This window comes from Pteronotus mesoamericanus, unplaced genomic scaffold (genome assembly GCF_021234165.1).
Source record: "Pteronotus mesoamericanus isolate MK-2021 breed Mesoamerican mustached bat unplaced genomic scaffold, CSHL_Meso_final contig_73, whole genome shotgun sequence".
NCBI lineage: Eukaryota > Metazoa > Chordata > Mammalia > Chiroptera > Mormoopidae > Pteronotus > Pteronotus mesoamericanus.
This window is the reverse complement of record NW_026555245.1, coordinates 29672843-29694497: the sequence shown is the minus strand read 5'-3', so window position 1 is coordinate 29694497 and position 21655 is coordinate 29672843. Positions and strand designations below refer to the sequence as shown.

Below are 21655 nucleotides of genomic sequence, written 5' to 3'. Positions count from 1 at the left end.
TCCTGCCTCACTGGGTGGTTGAGAGTTGAAGGGGGATCATCAACTTCCTTTGTAAAGTATCAATAGAGATCTTTTCTTATGCATTGTTTGCTTTTAGGTTTGAGTGACTTCAGCCTAAGTCCATGTACTTAAGCATATAAGAAGTTCTTTATGTTTATGTTTAGTTTACCAATTCTGAAATTAACATCTTATAAAAGTTTAAAATTTTGTTTTTTATTTTTTCTTTAGGATTAACAATTGTGTTGGTGAAGATAATCATTGGCTCTTTCTGCAGTTGTGTTTCTACACTGAACTTCTTACTTGCTACGCGTTGATGTTTTCTTTCTGCCACTATTACTACTTTCTTCCACTAAAAAAACGTAACTTGGTAAGAAATGTCTGTATCTACTATGTTAGAGGAGAAATGTCTATATCTACTATGCTATAGCATACAGTTATCAACATGTGTTTCCTTAAGTGCAGAAGATTGAAAACAAAAGCAACAAAAATAACTCCCCAAATTAACATATTTTAGAATATGGGATTGAGAAAGTAGACCCTAATGAGACATTCCGTTTTCACCATATTCATTTATGATTATTTATTAATGTTGAATAACTTTCTTTAAAAGGCAACATAATAGATCTTTTGATATGTATATTTTGATTTAAAATGTCTACAATAATGAAAAACAAAGTGAAAAATGTTAACATTTCTTTTCAGGAATAAAAATAGACTTAATACTTTGAAGTTTCTCAGAGGAACTTTAAATTAATGAGTAAAAGGACCTCCCTGCCCAACATTTAACAGTAACAATCAAAAAGTTGTTATATATACCATTTGAGGCAATGCAGTACTTTTACTATTTTGTAGAGGAACTATAACAGATGTTAGTAATACCTGCCCAAATAGGCGCAACTAGGAATTTTAAGTCCTTGAGTGTATATCAAAACTATGCTGTGAGCATGTCATTTTAATTCTCTAATGCTTGTAGCAACTACTTGAGGTGGGTACAATTTTTTCCCCATTTTTATAGATGAGGAAACAGGCTAACAGACTTTAAATAAGTAGGTACTGAAGGCACAAAACTAAGAAGTGATTATTCAGCTGGTTTTAGTTGAAGAGTTGGGATCTGAACTTGATCTTGTGTTTTCTGAATCTTACCTTGTGTTTTATGTGTAGAGCTGTTTTTATGAGCCTGATATTGTATGTTATTTGGACTTTGATTGTTTTTAAAATACTCTGTGTGTGTGTGTCAGTCAGAGAGAAACAGACAGCGAGAGACAGAGAAAGAATGCACAGGTGTGCAGATGTGCATGTGAGAAAACAAGGGGAGGAGAGAAGGAAAGAAGAAAGAAATCCTGGTGGAAAAGGGGAATTTTTCTTTCTTATTTATATTATTTAAATGTTTTATATTAAAAACAAGTTCAGTGATGCACATATAATTAAACTTTGGAATAAGGAAGAGAATGAGGGGTCTTTAAGTTCTATGTATTTATTATACACATGATCATTTTGTATAATTAAAGAGGATATTTGCTATTGTTTCTGGGCTGTGATTAGTGCTTATCAAATATAGTTAAAAATAGATACTAGTAACCGAAAAAAGTTCAATATGTAGACTTCCAAAGGTCAGTGTTCGACATTTTTACAGTTGGTATTTTGGGCATGCTAGTACTAAGTTTTAGGAATGTTTTATCTTATTTATAGAATAATTTCTTATGTAATTTATACTATGTTTAGATTATGTAAAATACTGTACATGTTCTCTCAAGAGTAACTTGTTTCAAATAATTGAGCCTAATAAGAAAAGCATTAAAATTGCCCAGGAAGATTAAGGTCATAATTTTTTAAACAGTGGGAGAGAAAAAATTAGTGATGTTAATGAAAAGCTAATGGAGGTTCTCTAGGAGGGAATACAATGGAGTGTCTTGGAGGAATTGGCAAACTAAGGGCCTTGGGTTAAATTAGACCCTCCACCTAATTTTTTTCTGTTTATTTTATTTATTTTTATTTCTATTTTTATTTATTTTTCCTTTTTCCACTCCCATCTTCCACTCTCAATCCTTCTCCACTTTGCCTTTGGCCATGGGTCCTTTATACATGTACCTTGATTTGATCCTTCTTCTTTTCCCCGTTATACCCCTCCCTCCTTCCCTTTCGTTACTGTTGGTTTGTTTTTCCTTTCAGTGTTGCTGGGTATATTTTTCTTGCTTGTCTGTTTTGTTGATTAGGTTCCACTTCTAGGTGAGATCATATGGTATTTGTCCTTCACCCCCTGGCTTATTTTTCTTAGCATAATGTTCTCCAGTTCCATCCATGCTGTTGCTTAGGGTAGTATCCCTTCCTTTCTGCTGCATAGTATGCCATTGTATAAATTGTACCATAGGTTTTTGATCCACTCATTTACTGATGGGCACTTAGGTTGCTTCCAGCACTTGGCTATTGTAAATTGTGTTGCTATGAACATTGGGGTTCTTTTGAATTGATGTTTTGGGACTCTTAGGGTATAATCCCAGCAATGGAATCACTGGGTCAAAAAGCAGTTCCATTTTTAGCTTTATAAGGAAATTCCAAACTGTTTTCCACAGTGGCTGCACCAGTCTGCATTCCCACCAACAGTCTACTAGGGTTCCCTTTTCTCCACAGCCTCACCATCACCTGTTGTTTTTTAATCTGTTTATGATGGCCATTCTGACCGGTGTGAAGTGGTATCTTGTTGTTTTAATTTGCATTTCTCTGATGGCTAGTGATGCTGAGCATCCTTTCATATGTCTCTGGGCCCTCTGTATCTCTTCCTTGGAGAAGTGTCTGCCCAGGTCCTTTGCCCATTTTTTAATTGGATTGTTTGTCTTCTTGGAGTGGAGTTGTGTGAGTCTTCGTATATTTTGGAGATCAAACCTCTGTCTCCTGTACCATTGGCAAATATATTTTCCCATATGGTTGGTTCCCTTTTCATTTTGCTGATGTTTTCTTTAGCCATGCAGAAGCTTCTTATTTTGATGAAGTCCCACTTGTTTATTCTTTCCTTTATGTCCCTTGCTTTAGGAGACATATCAGTGAGAATACTGCTGTGTGGGATATCTGAGAGTTTCCTGCCAATGTTCTTTTCTAGGACTTTTATGGTGTTGTGACTTAATGTTTAAGTCTTTTATCCATCTTGAGTTTATTTTTGTGTATGGTGTCAGCTGATGATCCAATTTCAATTTTTTGCTCTCCAACTCTCCCAACACCATTTGTTGAAGATGCTATTTTTACTCCAGTTTATGCTTCTGCCCTCTTTGTCAAATATTAGTTGCCCATAGAGACCTGGGCTTATTTCTAGGCTTTCTGTTCTGTTCCACTGATCTATGTGTCTGTTCTTGTGCCAGTACCAGATTGTTTTGATTACAGTGGCCTTGTAATATGGTTTGATGTCCACTATTGTGATCCCTCCTACTTTGTTTTTCTTTCTCAAAATTGCTGCGGCTATTCAGAGTCGTTTATGGTTTCATATAAATTTTTGAAATGTCTGTACAATGTCTGTGAAATACGTACTTTGTATTTCATTGGTATTTTAATAGGGATTGCATTGAATCTGTAAATTGCTTTGGGTATATGGACATTTTGATGATATTAATTCTTTCAATTCATGAACACAGTATATGCTTGATTTATTTGTGTCTTCCTTAATTTCTTTCTTCAGTGTTGTATAGTTTTCTGTGTACAGGTCTTTTACCTCCTTGGTTAATTTTATTCCTAGGTACTTTATTTTTCTTCTTGCTATATTGATTAAATTTATTTTAATAAATACAGAATTAAATAAATAATGAATAAATAACAACAACAAACAAAGCCCAGAATGAGTAGAAGGAAGGAAATAATCAAAATCAAAGAAGAACTGAATGATAGAGATGAAAAGAACAATTCAAAGGATCAACAAATCCAGAAGCTGGTTCTCTGAAAAGATAAACAAAATCAACAAGCCTTTTATTTCTAGGTACTTTATTTATTTATTCCTAGGTACTTTATTTTTCTTCTTGCTATATTGAATGGTATTTTTTTCCCCTGATTTCTTCTTCTACTTCATTGCTGGTGTACAAAAATGCCTTCAATTTCTGAATATTGACTTTGTATCCTGCTGTTTTACCAAATTCACGTATTAGGTTGAGTAGTTTTTTGGTGGAGTCTACAGGGTTTTCTGTGTACACTATCATGTCATCTGCAAACAATGATAGTTTTACTTCATCCTTTCCAATTTGGATGCCTTTTATTTCTTTTTCTTGTGTGCAGGCTGTGTCTAGGACTTCCAATACGATGTTGAATAGAAGTGGTGAAAGTGGACATCCTTGTCTTGTTCCCGATCTTAGTGGGAAAGCTTTTAGTTTTTGCCCATTGAGTATGATGTTGGCTGTAGGTTTTTCATATATAGCCTTTATTACGTTGAGGTATGCCCCCTTTATTCTCATTTTGCTGAATGTTTTTATCATAAATGGGTGCTGTACCTTATCGAATGCTTTTTCTACATCTATCGAGATGATCATGTTGTTTTTGTCTTTCCTTTTGTTTATATGATGTATTACATTTATTGATTTGCGTATATTGAACCATCCTTGCATTTCTGGGATGAATCCCACTTGATCATGGTGGATGATCTTTTTAATATATTGCTGGATGCGGTTTGCCAATATTTTGTTAAGGATTTTAGTGTCTGTATTCATCAGCAATATTGGCCTGTAGTTTTCTTTCTTTGTAGTGTCTTCATCTGGTTTTGGGATTAGGGTGATGCTGGCCTCATAAAAGGAGTTTGGGATTTTTTGGAATAGTCTGAGAAGGACAGGGGTTAGCTCTTCCTTAAATGTTTTGTAAAATTCTCCTGTGAAACCGTCTGGCCCTAGGCTTTTGTGTGCCTGGAGTTTCTTGATTACTGCTTCAATTTCCCCAGCTGTTACTGGTCTGTTCAGGCTTTCTACTTCTTCTTCCTTCAGTGTTGAAGACTGTATTTTTCTAGAAATTTGTCCATTTCATCGAGGTTTTCAAATTTCTTGGCATATAATTGTTCATAGTAGTTTCTTACAATCCTTTGTATTTCTGTGGTATCAGTTGTTATTTCTCCTCTTTCATTTCTGATATTATTTATTTGGTTCCTCTCCCTTTTTTACTTGATGAACCTGCTTAAAGGCTTGTTGATTTTGTTTATCTTTTCAGAGAACCAGCTTCTGGATTTGCTGATCCTTTGAATTGTTCTTTTTATCTCTCTATCATTCAGATCTGCTCTGATCTTGATTATTTCCTTCCTTCTACTCATTCTGGGCTTTGTTTGTTGTTGTTTCTCCAGTTCTTGAAGATGTAGGGTTAGGTCATTTATTTGAAATGTTTCTATCTGTTTTAGGTAGGCCTGTATTGCTATGAACTTCCCTCTCAGGACTGCCTTTACTGTGTCCCATAGGTTTTGGACTGTTGTGTGTTCACTTTCATTTGTTTCCAGAAACTTTTTGATTTCTTTCTTGATCTCATTATTGACCCATTCATTGTTTAATAGCATGCTATTCAGTCTCCATGAGTTTGAATATCTTTTAGTTTTTTTCCTTGAGGTTGGTTTCTAGTTTCAAACCCTCGTGGTCCAAGAAAATGCTTATTATGATTTCAATTCTTGAATTTGTTGAGGCTTGTTTTGTGTCCTGTCATGAGGTCTATCTTTGAAAAAGTTCCACGCGCATTTGAAAAGAATGTGTATTTTGCTTCTTTGGGATGAAAAGTTGTATGTATGTCAGTTAAGTCCATTTGATCTAATGCATCGTTCAGTTTCACAGTATCCTTGTTGCTGTTTTGTTTGGAAGATCTATCCATTTTTGACAGTGGGATGTTAAAATCCCCTACTATTAGTGTGTTTCTGTCTATATCTTTCTTGAAGTCCTCCAAGATTTTCCTCATATATTTGGGTGCTCCTATGGTGGGTGCATATATGTTTATAATGTTTATGTCTTCTTGGTGGAGTCTTCCTTTGAGTATTATGAAGTGTCTCTCTGGATCTCTTTTATGACCTTTGTTTTGAAATCTATTTTGTCTGATATAAGTATTGCTACCCCTGCTTTTTTTTTCCTGCCCATTTGCTTGGAATAATTTTTTCCATCCCTTTTCTTTCAATCTGTGTGGGTCCTTTGTTCTGAGGTGGGTCTCTTGTACACAGTGTGTGTGCAGGTCATGTTTTCTTATCCACTCAGCTACCCTATATCTTTTCATTGGAGGATTTAATCCATTTACATTTAAAGTTATTACTGATAGGTACTTACTCATTTCTTCCCTTTGTACCTGTGTTCCTCTCTTTCTCACTCTTCATCTTCTTAAAGCAGTCCCTTTAGCGTACTTGCAATGTCGGTTTGGTGGCGGTGTATTCTTTTAGCTTTCTTTTGTCTGGGAAACTCCTTATTTTGCCATCCATTTTAATTGAGAGCCTTGCTGGGTAGATCTTGGTTGCAGGCCTTTGCTCTTCATTACTTGGAATATTTTTTGCCATTCCCTTCTGGCTTGTAGTGTTTCTGTTGAGAAGTCAGCTGTTGGGGATTCCTCTTTTCTCTTCAATTGCAGGATGTTTCTTTGTCTTCCCATTATTTGTGAGACTTCCTTTTTGCTTCTTTTTCTTAAATTGATCTGTCTTGACTTTCTGACTTTGTAGTGTGAACTTCTATGGTAGGAGACCGCTGTTTTTTCTTTCTGGATCTCTCTCTCTTGATCCACCTATTTTTATTAATGAAATTTTACCAAAGCACAGCTACTGTAATTTGTTTATATATCATCTACAGTTGCTGTAGTGCTACAGTAGTGAGTTGAGTAATCATGACAGAGACATATGACCCGAAAAACCTAAAATATTAACTGTCTGGATCTTTATATTGAGTTTGCCAATCTGTGGCAGTGGAATGGCTTTGTATACAGACATACCTAGGTTCAAAGCCTGGCTTTTCTCATTATATTCATAACCTTTGACACATCATTTAATCTTCCTGATTCACAATGTCTTCTTCTGAAAAATGTGTATAATCATGAGATTTAATGCGATAACACGTGTAAAAGTACCTGGTGTATAACAGACATTCAGTTTATGTTGCATTTGATTTTAATTAAAGCTCTCAGAAGGAAGGAACAGTTTTTCTTTGGCCTTTTTTATGAAAATTTTACAGACTGTTTGACAGCATTAGTGGGAGGTTTATCACGTACTAAAGACATTTCAATACTCAGCAATACAATGGTAGTATTCAGCTGAAGGATTAGACATTTGAAATTACTAAATATAATTTCCTTTCCGAATGAAAGGTAGAGACTCTGGATAAATTACTACCAATTGACTTTTTAAGTGGAAAAACTGATTATAGGTGATAATATTTGAATATTTAGAAATATATACATTATATTTACTTACATTTGGGATGTTGACAGAATAATAGCAGCATAGTAAAAATGTATTAAGAGATTAAAATCTAGGAGGAACATATGAAAAAAAGTGTATGAGTTTTGAAAATTTAAACCAGATTTTCCTTACAGCAAACAATTATAGAAGCAATACAGGTGATTTTTAATTTTTTAAAAATCATAAAAATGTTATCCAATAGGGTTACTACATAAAAATCAACTAATTAGTTGGCTCATATTGGTTGCAAATAAACTCTGTAAATAATAAGCAGTAAATTGTAAATAGGCCTAGGGACCTGAAAGGGTTATTCTAGTAGTGCTGAGCAGGAATTACTCTCTTAGATTAAGTCTTAGAGTTTCCTATTATATTGAGTATGATGCTTTCATAATTACCTTCGTATGTAGAGATAATGAAATTTTTGAAACTGAAAGAGGTTATGTTATGACATTTCTAAGATCATATAGGAATCTAGTATGTTTTTACCTTGTTTATGATATATTCTCTGAATGAATGAAGTGATTTATGTATTATCAAGTTAGGTATGTGGAGAACTTTTGAAAAAGAAATTTTGTTTGACTAAAATTTACTTAAGTAGGCTAGAAACAAAAATTTGTTTTTAGGTTTACTGGCAGAGGCAGATCCTACTAAGGTTTACTTAGAGCAAAGCTAAATTCTAGGACCAGAATTATAACTAAGCCTGGAGAAAATACAGTATTTTATAATTCATATATCTCCAAATATTCGAAGGATCTGAAGCATACCAAATGTTCAATAGGAACTCAACATTCATTGAAATAAATTCTGGTCACTTCATTGATTTAGATGTTGACAGTTTGAGGCTATATTACTAGCCACATTCAGTCTTAGAATTCTATCTTTCTGGATTGGATGGATTGACTCTTGTATCATTATAAATACCTCTTTGTAGTAATGATTTTTTTCCTTGAAGTGTTTTTTTTCTGTTATTAGGGTTCTTTTAACAGAAAACTTTGTTAATATTTTCTCTTTTTACTTTCAGTCTTTGTCAGTTGCTATGTTTTCTCTTTGTGTCTTATAGACACCACCTATTTCATTTTTTTAAAAACCAGTGTGAGAATCTTTCTTCTGATTAGAATACTTAGTAGATGCTTATTTAGTGTAACTGATGCTCATTCTGTCATCCTACTATTTTTAATCTGATCCATCTAATCTTATTTTCCATTTTTCTCCTTTTTTTGTCTGTTTTGGAATTTTCAATTAAAAAAAAATCCAATTTATCTCTTATGTCTTTTAATTTTTTGCTCTTTTTTAAATGATTTTCCTGAGATGAAAACATTCTTCCTTGATTTTTTTGAAGTTTAATGAAATTTAGTACTTTGGTCATTGCTGAGAAAATAAATGCAGTGGCCATAGAACACCTCTTATCATCATCCTTTTTGGTATTGTGGGGTATAAAATAAATGTAGAACTAAAAGACGTGATAAGACATTATTGTTGTTTATATATTATGTGTTGTAATGCATATGTTATATGAAGTCAGTTTTCATTATTACTTCATAAATACCTAAACTTTCTTCCAGGAATATTTCTTTTCCTGCCTATTGATACATATCTACTAGATCAAGTTTTCCTATTTGGGTTCACTTGAGAATGTTTTTATTTCTCTTTAATTTTTGAAGAATTTATTTGCTTGGCTTATAATTATAGGGTAGAGTTATTAAGGATGTTATTCCATTGTTCCATGGTTTTCATCATTTCTGTTGGAAAATTAGTTGTTAGTCTTGTTACTTCATTGAAATAATGTATCTTTTCTTTGGCTGCTTTTAAGATTTAGTGAATTAGTTAATTTATTTTATTTTGGCTTTACTGAGTATAATTGACAGATAAAATATAAATATTTAAATTGTACATTATGGTGATTTGCTATACATAGACACTGTGAAAGGATTCCTTCATCTAGTTAATTAACACATCCATCACCTTACAAATTTATCTTTTTGTGTGTGTGTGTGTCAGTACATTTAAAATCTGCTCTCAGCAAATTTCAGTTAATACAATACAGTGTTATGAACTCTTGTCATCATGTTTTACATTAGATCTTCAGACTTTATTCATCTTATAGCTAAGATTGCACTACTCTTTTTACAACCTCTCCCTATTTCCCCTAACCCCAGCGCCTGGCAATCACTTTACTTTCTGTCCCTGTGAGTTTGAAATTAAAAAAATTTAAAAAAAATCAATTCCACATATAAGTGATGCCATGAGGTATATGTCTTTGGCCAGTTTCGATTAGTATGATGTCATCAAGGTACATCCATGTTGTTGCAAATGTTTTTATGGCTGAATAATATCCCATTGTGTGTATTTGTGTCACATCTTTCTTATATATTCATCTGTTGATAGATACCTAGGTTACTTCCATATTTTGGCTACACTTATCTCCTGTTATTTTTTTTTAGGTGATGGCCATTTTAATGGATATGAGGTGGTATCTTGTGACTTCGGTTTGCTGGTTATTACTGACATTGAGCGCCTTTTCATGTAACTGTTGGCCATCTGTATAACTTCTTTGGAAAAAATGACTATTCAGTTTCTTTGCTCATTTTTTAATAAAAAAAAAGTTTTTGCTGTTGTGTTGTAGTAGGTCTTTATATATTTTGGATATTGACCAATTATCAGACAAAATGGCTTGCAGGTACTCTTTTCCTCCCATTCCATAGGTTGTCTTTTTATTTTGCTGATGGTTTCCTTTACTCTGCAGAGGCTTTTGGTTTGATGTAATGTCTCATTTTCATTTCTGACTTTATTTGAATAATTAAATGTCCATTTTGTTTATCACTTCAAAAAACCCCCCAGCTTTTAGTTTCCTTGATTTTTTCCCCCTTACCTTTTTAGTTTCTATTTCATTTATTTCTGCTCTTTGTCATTTCCTTTCCTTTAACTTTTGGCTTGGTTCTCTTTTTCTTGTTACTCCCCATTTTTTAGATAGGCAGTAGGGAAAGTTATCTTGATTCAGTCAACAGTGTATATATAACAAATATTTGTCAATACAGCCGTTCTTTTGGTGATGACATTTATTGCCATGAGACAGTAATGGGAAAAACTGGTTTTAAGGTCAGATTTCTTCTCTAATACTGTATAGCAGATATTTCTAAGGTTAAATAATAGAATATTGTGCTTACTGTAGCAGTTCTTTTGATGATGACATTTATTGTATTTTTTTATAAAGATAGAAAATATCAGTAATTTCAGTATAAAAGTCACTATTAACATTTTAAAAAATAAATTTTTATACTGGAATATTCTTCAAACAGCCCTGCCCTGTAAATTTTTTTTCTGAGTCCTTGCAGGTATCTCTGTCACACTGAATGAACTTTTGTAAGGATTTATGATTATTGGATTTTATCTTTGTGAAAGGCTAGTTGCATGTTGCCTTTTCTCTTATAATGTAGTCCTTCAAGATTCTTAGCTGAAAAACTTGGGTGTTTACTGTAGGTTGTGCCTTGTTATTCTTTTTCCAGCTTTGTGATATTGTAGAAAGCTGTGAGCCTCCATTTTTACTCAACCTTTCATAAGTACTGCTTTTGAATTGCCATGTATCTTAAGGTAAACAGAAGTGCAGACTGTGGGAATCACCTTAATGCAGTTCTGCTCTCTGAGATCTTGGCTCCGTAAGTCCTAGCTAGTTTGGCTACTTTCCAGTGTCTTCAGTCAAGCAGTTTATTTATCAATTAATTAGATTTTTATCTGGCTTTTAGTAGTGTTTTGGTAGGGAGGGTTAGTTTCATATAATCTCTTCCTCATAGATGCCATTGGCAATGACATTTTGTTAAAAAATTTCTTCCCAAATGATTTTAACCAGTGCTGCCTAACTTCACAACTCTAGCATGCAACACTCAGTTAAAGTCTGTGTAAACAGTATCCTGTGGAATTGTACAGAATGATACTCCTGTAGCTGCAAGGTTTGAGAATTGTGCTGTAGCGAATGAGACTTGTGATGGACTTTATGGTTAGGTAGAGATAAACCAGATGGAGAGAGAAGGAAATTGTTGCTGGACAATAAAAGCCTTGAGATGGTAATTGGAAGGAATGGTTTTAAGGTCAGATCTCTTTCTGTAATACTATATAGTATATATTTATAAGGTTAAATAATAGAACATTGTGCTTACTGTAGCAGTTCTTTTCATGATGACATTTATTGTATTTTTTAGAAAACATCAGTAATTTCAGTATAAAAGTCACCATTAGCATTTAGAAAAATAAATTTTTATACTGAGATATTCTTCAAACAGTCCTGTCCTATACACTTTTTTTTCTGAGTCCTTGACAGTGTCTCTGTCATTTTTCTCTAAAACAACCAAAAAGCTATATGCAGCTCTTTGTTTAGTTTGTAAATATAGCATAGTGTCAGAAATCTTATTCTCCTTGTTACTCTTCATTACTTGGGATATGGCATAAAGATCTCCAAAGATCCTCATTATCTTTGGAGATTGTATTAATTACTACTGTGCATCATTCTTGTGGCAATAATAGTACAATTAAAGTATGCCATACACTGACTCTGTATTCTGTTAGCCAGGGTAAGTGAAAGTTTTAGTTTGCATTTTCTTTATACCCTTCCAGGTAGATAGATGGCAGCATAGTATCTTTTCTAGCCCATCTTCAACCTGAGTGCTTATTCTCTAGGTGGGAAAAGAAAGTGTTAACAACTCAAGTTTTTGTTTTGTTTTAAGATGAAAGCGTTTATTCATTAAACAAAAGAAAAAAATGAATTGCCCTTTAAACTTTGTTGTACTGTCACTTAACCTGCATTTAGTAGAAAACTGGTACGTTCTAGTTGGGCTAATGGGAAAGAGAAAGTTGAAAGAAAGCAGGCTGTTCACAGACTCCAGAAAATGAAGGGTTTGGGACCCTTGATTTTCTTCCATGTCCCTCTCCTTTTAGCTTTCTCTTTTCAGGGAACTTCCTTCTGTGCTGACTTGTTTTAATTGCTTTTCAGTTGCCCACTATTTTTTTAGAGTAACTTAATGCTTTTTATATTTCTTCATAATATTTACTTTTAAAATAGCCACCTATCATAGATTTTTAAGGATTTATATGTTTTTACTATGTGTAGTTTTGAGGAGATACTTAATATATCCTTTAGTGATGGAAGGAAGTAGTAAAAGGTATAGAAGATATGGAATTTATCATGAATCATTGCCAAAATATGAACTTATTTTTAAGCTGTAAATATTGATTTACATTCTGTCTTATACTAAAAGAGGCCTACATACCTAAGGAGAATTAGGATTACTATCTTCTTCATAAATAGAAACTTAAAAAAGTCTCAGAACTCTCAAGTAGGCACAAGACGAAATTCATTCATGTCTACAAAAATTTCAGAAACTTAAGGAATAGATGTTTATCTAAATGGGATAAATTAAATATTTTTAGTTAGAATCACAGAATCCAAGTTCAATAAAGATTATAAACTGAGACAATTGGCAAAGTTTTTCAGATGATATATATTTGACTATCATTTTTATATGTAATGCCATATAATGTTAAATTTTATTTAAAACCTCTCTTGAAACTAATGTCTTGCTTTAGTTATTGAGATGAAAATCATTTAAAAAATTATAAAACCCTGGCATTTGTGGAGTGATTCATTATTTTTAATGAATAAAAGAGATGGATATTAAATAAATTAATTTTCTTTGACCAAGGTCCATATTTGATTATTTTTCACATAGTTATTTTAAAAGTGTATAAGCAAGAGCCTGGTCTTTTGGCATATTTAAAAATTATAATAATGTATTTCATTTTCATATATGCTAGTTTGCTAAAACCAGTATTAGAAATTTATAGCTTTTTAATTAAATATGAAAGAAGATATCAACTATATTTAAAGAGTATACTTTCTAAAATTCATTATTTGTTGTTCCTGAATATTTCATTAGTCATATATTTCATAATTTTTACTTTGTACTATTATGGATTTGTAAGCCTTTGATGAGTGAAAAATGTTGACTCATTTAAAATATTCCTGAGAGGATAAATAGTAGGTTCCCATTTCAAAGAGGTCCACTAGGCTGAGGTGTGATTTATAATTTCTGTTATTCTCTAAGTCAGTGTTTCTTCAGTGGTACCAGGGTGCTATTCCACTTCTTGTAGCAATGTTCATTTAAAAAAAAACAAAAAAGAAAGAAAACATTAAAAATGCTCAAGCATCACAAAATCTACTCTTCAGAGCTCCTGATTGTCAAATTCATACTTTGCTGTTTTCATTTTTTATTGAAGCAACCATTTTAGTAGATTAACGAAAAGATTATCAAAATACATTTTATAAAGGCATTTGAGCATATTAAAAATGTTTTTAAAAATAGATACCTGCCAGCAGTCACATGTAGGCAATACTGTCTCTCTACCTGAGAAAATAAGAGGTTTTATTATTTTTTAAAAATAATTTGTGGCTCCTAGTGTAGAGATTATGCAACTAATCATTTATGCCATACCACTTTAGTTCTAAAGTTACATCTTTTCAATTGTTTTTAAATAAAATAGATTCAGATAATTTCTGATTGATTCTTTTACACCTATTTTTATGTGATCATTAGACACTAATACACTGCATTTAATAGAATGAGGAGTGACAGAAGGAGGGAAGGCAGAGAGAGGATTTGAGTAAAGGACAAGCTGCCAATATTCGGAAGGGGAAAATAAATAATGTTTAGCAGTCCAGCCAGCTTTTCAGCTATGAAGGTACCTTATTGTTATTCCAGTTAGCTCATATCTAATAGTGTTGCTATGGATTTGATGTCAAATATAACCATGCCACAGAATTATTTGCCTGATTTTTTGACTAACAAGGAATAGAAATAGCTAGAAAACCTCGTTGCAGATAGCTTGCATATTGGTAAATCTCTTTATAATTCATTTTAATATTTTATATACTCAATCTTAAATCATCCTGAATATTTCTGTTATTTATTGCTATTTATAGAATATTTTAGGCTTTACTCAATAACTTTTTGTTTTCCGATAGCTATATAAGGCCATTCATTCATTGTGGTCACTTTAGAATGGCTATAATTGCTGAAATGTGTGTAGCATTTTGGGTTTTTTTTTGACAAGGGTAGTCAAGAATAGCCAAGAATATTGTGGATTTAAGATAAATATGAAATTAAAATTATTTTTAATGCCAATATGAAGTTAATTTGGTGTTTTTGTTCATGTGTCCTGAAATGCTAGTGGAGATTGTCCCTTGGTAAAATTTTCCTTCCTTCCTTCCTCACCCTCCTTTCCTCCTTCCCTCCCTCCCTCCCTTTCTTCCTGGCTTAGAAGGAATAGTGTCAGATAATATAATTAGTTTATATTTGTAGGGGGAAAAACCCTGTTTAAAAATACCGTTATTCAAACAATAGTCAGTTTTTTGTATCAATATATTCCTATGCTTTTAGTGACAAATGGGACACAGAAACCTTGTAACAAATGTTGACCTTGCCATGCAGTATCAGGTCTGCTGAATATATGTCCTTGTTAAATTTATTTTATATAGTTAATTATTTATGAATATTACAGCATTTAGCATAAGAGATTTAGCAGTTTCTCTGTAATATTTAAGTCATTTTGAGTTAAAATGGTGTTACCCTGGTAGAAATTTTATTGTTTTACTCATCTTTTACTAAACAGTATAGCACTGTATTAAATGGTAACTGTAACAAGAAAATATACTATCTTGTTTTCTTATTGAATTGCTCTAACTTTTCTGGAGTTTTTGCTGATGAAATATGGAAAGGCAGACAAAATTAAAAACAAAAATTTTACCCTCACTCATGAACCTGGCAGTTAGGTGCCAGTAAAATTTGCTCCCCTAGAAAACTTCATTTATATCAGTATCAAAATTTAATGTCTAATTCTAAACACTCAGTGATAGCCATTAGTTAGGTATGAATAGTGATTTTTTAAAAATTTCATTCAGTTTTTACTAGGGTTTAAGAAGAATGAAAAAGTGTGTTTTACCTATAGGATGTTTTACATTTGTGCCCTTTTTTGTTTATGTGTGTTATAAATATCTTTTACTCTGTGGCTTATCTTTTCATCTCTTAATGGTGTTTTTTTGATGAAAAGACATTTTAAATTTTAATGTACTCCAACTTCTTATTCTCTTCCTTTTTGAGTTAGTACTTTTTGGTTCAATTTAAGAAATCTTTTTTGTCCCCATGTTATCAATATAATTCTTCTATATTATCTTTAAATATATTTTTCATATTTCCACCTGGTATTGATTTTTATGATTCTTACGAGATAGGAGTCAGGATTTAATTTTTTTCACAAATAGGTATCAAATTGATTTAGTACCATTTATTGAGAAGGTAATTCTTTCACTCTGCAATGCCATCTTTTCCATAAACCAAGATCCACATATATATGTGTATCTGTTTCTGGGTATTTTATAGTTCATGGGTGTATTTGTTTATTATTGTGGTTATACCACAGTATCATAACTGTAGTTTTATAAATATCTTGTTATCTAGTAGAGGAATGTTTCTAACTTTGTTTTTCATTGTCATTACACCACTAAGGAGCCTTTTTAAACATTTTCTCCCCATCCCTATATGAAGTTAAATACTAAGGAATAAGGTTTTCTCAGGTAGGATTGATTTGTGTATGGCCACAAATCATTGCAATAGCTAAGTTTTTTTTCTCTTTAAGAACCAACCTTCTCCCACGTGGGGGCGATACTACCCCATTGCAAAGGCAAGCAGTAGAACAAACTCTCCGACCCTCTGTGTGTGTGTTTATTTCTTTAGGAGTGGTATGCCATTCTTTGTGTGTGTTTGTTCCTATGAAATTTAGAAACAGCTTACTTAGCAATTTCTGCAAATCAAAACAATGTAAAAATAAAAAAAACTTTCACCAGCAGAATATATATACCAGTAGTGGGGAATTTTTATTGCGATTGCATTCTGTACGTCAGTTTGGATAGTTGACATCTTTATGTTACTGACTTTCCTGATCATAAGCATAGTACAGCTTTATGAAGAAGATTCTTTTGATAAGAAATTGGAAACATGGTTAGTCCTATAATAATGAATGTGTTGTTAGTGTTTTATGCAAAGAATATTACTATTTATAGATTTACCAGTGAGTTCTAGCTCTATCAAATGTAATAGTAAACAATTCCAATCTTATACAGACTCTTTAAAAGAATAAAAAAGAGAATTGTTCCAAATTCATTTTATATGTGTAGCATATATTTGATGCATAACCTATCAAGGATAATAAGAGAAAGAAAGAAAATTATAGGCTAGTCTAATTACGAACATAGATAAACAACTTGGACAAAATATTAGCAACCTGAATCTGGTTTTATGTAATCAGCATGATGAAGATAAATTTATTTTAGGAAGGAAAGGTTGTTTTTACATTAGAAAAGCAGTCAGTATATTTTACTACATTAACAGATTAGGAAAAAAAATCATATGTATGAAGGTTATGTATCAGCATATGAAGACAGGTAAGAGTCATCATCCATTCATGTTATATAAGTCTTAGCAAACTAGGCCTAGAAAACTACTTTGGTAAGATAGAAAGTTTTTTAAAAAAACCCACAAAACATAACACAGCGTCTGTAGCATGAGTAATGATGAAATGTTGATCTCTTTCTTCCAAGCTGGGAGACAAGCTCTTGATGTTAACTATGCCACCCACCTATCACGATTATTATTATACATAGTGCTAGGAGTTCTAGTCAGTGAAGTGAGGCAAGAGAAATTTAAAAAAAAATGTAACTTCTGAAAGAAATAAAATTCTCATTACTCTTAGATGATACAATTATGTAAATGATTTATCCATAGATGTTTTTGAAAGATGTTTAGGAAAGTTTAAGAAGTATAACTACAAAACAGTCCTTTAAAAATCCTATTTCTATATGCTAACGAACAATCCTTTATACAATAGAAATTAATAGCAAAATTATTTATAATAGAATCAAGAAACAGGAAGGTCCTGACATAATTCTAGGAGAAACATATAAAACTTCTAGGAGGAAATTGTGAAGCTTAATGTAGAGAATGTTATTTTTGTGTGCATGTCTGAGTGTGTGTTGTTGAAATCCTAATTTAAAAAATTTTATGGAAATGGAGATTATTTAGAATAACCAAGACATTCTTGAAAAAGAACAAGGTGGGATGACTTGGCCTACTAGGTTTGGAGGCTTATTACAAAACCATAGTCACTAAGACATGTGTCATTGGTATGGGGATAAACAAAGAAACCAAGAGAACAGAAGAAAGAGCACATATCAGACTCATGCATGTGTGGATACTTGACCTCTGATCACTGAGGAAAGAACAGCTTTTTAAATAGTCCACCCTGGAACAATTGAGTATCCATGCAGTGAAAATAAATTCAGACCCCTGTATTTCATTGCTCAGAAATGTAAACATCAGTTCAGGTGGATGAATGACCTGAACGTGAAGGGCAAAAGTATAAAGTTTTTAAAGGCTTTAGAAGATAATAGTGGAGAATGTCATTATTACCTCATGGTTGGGAAGGCTTTCTTGAACGGGAAATAAAAGCTCTAAAAGAGAAGATTGATAAAGTGGACTTTATTGAAATTAGCAAGTTGAGGTTATCAAAAGCCATAGAGACAATGAAAAGGTAGATTCATATTAGAGGAGATATTTGCGATATGCAATTGAAGTAATAGTAGTATCCAAAGTGTATGCCGAATGAATCAGTAACCTTTACCTTTAGGATAGGGGTGAGGGAGAGAATGTGATGGAGAAGGAATGCACAGAGGAAAGGTTCTATGTGGCTTCAAATGTTCTCATTCTTGAGAGGGTGGTGTCACTCTTCTCTAAACTGAACGTATGTTTTCTGCGTTTATCTGAATATAAACACCTTTCTTATCAAAAAAAGTGAGAAGAAATAACAACAAATACAGTTACTATGTTAGTTTGCTAGGGCCGCCATAACAAAATACCAGAGGTGGGGAGGCTTAAGCAACAGAAACTCATTTTCTCACAGTTCTGGAGGCTAGAAGTCAACATCAAGATGTCAGCAGGTTTTGGTTTCTCAAGAGGCCTCTCTCCTAGGCTTGCGGGTGGCCACCTGCTGCTGTGTCCTCACATAGTCTTCCCTCTGTGCATGAGCATTCCTGGTGTCTCTGTTTCTGAATTGCCCCTTCTTACAAGGACACCAGTCAGATCGGATTAGTGCTCACCTAAGGGCCTCATGTTAACTTAGTCACCTCTTTAAAGGCCATTATCTCCAATTATAATGACAGTCTGAGGGAGGTTTTCCGGAGACACAATTCAGCCACAACACTGTTTTTGTAGTAAACATCTTGAATAGCAAATTGGTTTTTGTGATTTTTGGATAAAATTTCCCAAGCCAGTTTTTGAATTAAAAAAATCCTGTGTCTAAAAACACTAAGCTATAAGTACAGGTGTGCTCTGGAGAACTGTGTTAAATGGCTCAAACTATAGTTATGTAGGTGTGAACTTGGAATAGAACTTTACTGAAAATGTGAGAGTGATAAAAAACAATTTCAATTTAAAGGTTTTTTTTTTAACAAATCCCCTTAAATATAAATGTATAACTAAGTGAATAAATGTAATATTATAAGTAGATATTTTAGTCTTCATCCCTAACATTTATAAACTCTAGTTGGCAAAAAAAAAAATTTTTTTTTTCAGTCTTATAACTGGGAGAAGAGAGGGTGCCTTTTATTTGGTCATCTTTTGTATTCGTATTACTGTAACACAATTTCTGTATTACTAAAATTTGCCCCACTACACACAATCATGCAGTAAAAACCACAGGGCTTATGGGAAAATAGAGGCACAACACTGAAAAAATTTTCAGTGACACTAAAAAAACAGCACCACAGTTTTATATATGTTAAATAGTTAAGAAATCCATAAAATCTATAATAAACATGGCACTTTACCTTAAGAGTCACCTGAAGTTTTCTTGTGGAACTGGGCCTTAGAAGGGTTGCAGTGCGAGTTACTGTGGAGTGATGGAAGGAGGGCCATCTGAAATTAGAGAGTAAGTTGTAAAACAAGATGGATGTGAGTGCGGCTAGAGTGCAGGAGCCGGTAAAAGGTTGGGGGTATGCCTGTGTTTGGTGTATTCCAATGTAGCTTGGTTTAGCTGGCTGCAGTTTTTTGTGTTCACCTAAGGTTTTTCACAGATAAAAATCACACATAAACAAATACAAAATGCTTGCTATGCTCAAATTATTGCTTAATTGGAACAAATTTGTGTTTCCAAACAGAACTTAGTATATGTAATTTTTTTTTTTTTAATCATTTGTAGCTCCATCTTTTCATCTTTACATGTGTTACAAGGATTCTGCATTAGGCTCTTTTTACTGTGCTTTTGAAATGCCTGCCTAATTATTTGACTGCTACTTACCACTTTAAGTGTCTTAGTAAGTTTTAAGTTTTTCCAGGCTAATGAACTGAATGATTTGGATGAGGAATCAGATTTTTTGCTTGAGCCTGGTGGATGATCACTGTGATGCACAGAAAGAACATCAGTTCTTTTGTTTCAAGCAAGTGCATCATGTTCAGTGACTCCCTGCTTTGGATATTGCTACCAGGATACCTTTAAGCCATAACCTGAATCAAAAATATAGACATGTGTAGGTGGTTATGTTTTGGGGATCCTTCCCATTTATTTCTTATTTTTATCCACTGTAGCCACTTTATACCGAAGTTTAGCAAAGCAGGTTTCTGAGAGAAGTCTGTTCTTTCATTCTTTCTCACTCCTCTGGCATGTCTGGTTAGTAACAGTGATGGTAAATGAAATGTTTCCCCTTGCTTTCCTGTCCTTTCACAACAGTGTTTTGGGTTAACTTTTAAGACCCTCATGTTTATGCCCTGAACCATGCTCAGCATTTCCATTTCTCCTTCCCATCTAGGCATGTCTTTATGTTTCTGCAGTTCTCTGTGCATGAGTACTTGTTATAGCATATATCACATTGTGTTTTGCAAAGCTGGACTCTAAATGTATGCCTCTTGAGGAGACAGACCATATTTTTATCATGTTTGCATTTCTACTCCTTAGGATAGTACTTGACGTGGTGGGTGAGTAAGTGAGTAGGTGAATGAATGAAGTGAGCTTGAAGAGAGTTGTCCAAATGATCCTATCATTTACTTTTCCTCCTCATTTTGACTAAGTTAATAATCTCTAGGTATCTTGATCATTTGAACTTTTTAAGGGTTTTAGCAGTGCAGTAATAAAATTTACTTTTATGGAACCAGGAATTTATATCATCTGTTTTGATTTTTGGAGGTTTTTTGCTATAAATAGCAAACATGGCTAATTTGCAACTTTTGGGTTGAGGTTTTTGACACAGTAGAGTAGTAAAATCCTATTTTTCAGCTTGCTGGTATGAATTAAGTTATTTTTGAAATTTAAAGCTATGTATTGATTAAACGAAATAATCCCAATTATTTCGGGGGGGAGAGTATTTCTTTTAAGATAACAAGGAAAAATGTTAAGGCTCAGTTCTTGATTGTTATTGTAACTATATAAGTAACTTTTTGAATGTTTTTAAGACTTTCTTCTTTAATTCTTATAGGAGGACCTCTTTGTTTTTAGACATGAATTGGCCATAATGAGACTAGCTGCCTTTATGGGGATTACTATGTTAGTTGGAATAACGGGACTCTTTTATACTCAACTAATTGGCATTATCACAGTAAGTATATTTTTAATGTAAAGTATTATATTTATGAACATATTCCCTAACTATGAACTTAATTCTAAGAAATTACAGAAAGTTTAGAAATTAGAGGAGAAAATTATCCATAGTAATTTATTCTCATTTTCATATGCCTGTGTAATTTTTAAGGTAGTTATGATCAGTGTACAGAGTGTATATACAGCTTTTCATTCTGCCTTTATAAATTAACATAAAGTAGTTTTATATAGCTGTAGACTTCATAGTTAATCTTTTCCTGTTGATTATGATCTAATGTGCAATTATTGTTTTCTATATTTACAAATAAAATTACTTTGAACATCTCTTTTTCTTCTTTAAGCTATCATATAAGGTAAATTCTAAAAAAGTAGAGTTGCTGATAGAACCATTTTATTTGTAATTAAATCTTTTTTTGAATGTACATTAGCAGCTAAATGGGATTTAGCACATACAACAGGAAGGATCTAAAAGTAAGAAAAATATTGAGCAGTGATTTAAAAGTTTGATAATACACATCATTGCAGAAGATGTAGAGTAAACAGATTTTATTATATATTATTGGTGGGGGTGTAAACTGGTGTATCCTTTTTGAAGGGTGAATT

General features: G+C 32.8%; 1 protein-coding gene across 1 annotated transcript in view; it reads left to right on the top strand.

The window, feature by feature from the left end:
- ZDHHC21 (zinc finger DHHC-type palmitoyltransferase 21) overlaps nt 1-21655 on the top strand; it is a 64576-nt gene that overhangs the window by 31666 nt on the left and 11255 nt on the right. Inside the window, exons 6-7 of the mRNA XM_054583285.1 lie at nt 229-367; nt 20931-21050. Of these exons, the coding sequence (XP_054439260.1) occupies nt 229-367; nt 20931-21050 (259 nt within the window). The remainder of the gene's footprint in view (nt 1-228; nt 368-20930; nt 21051-21655) is intronic.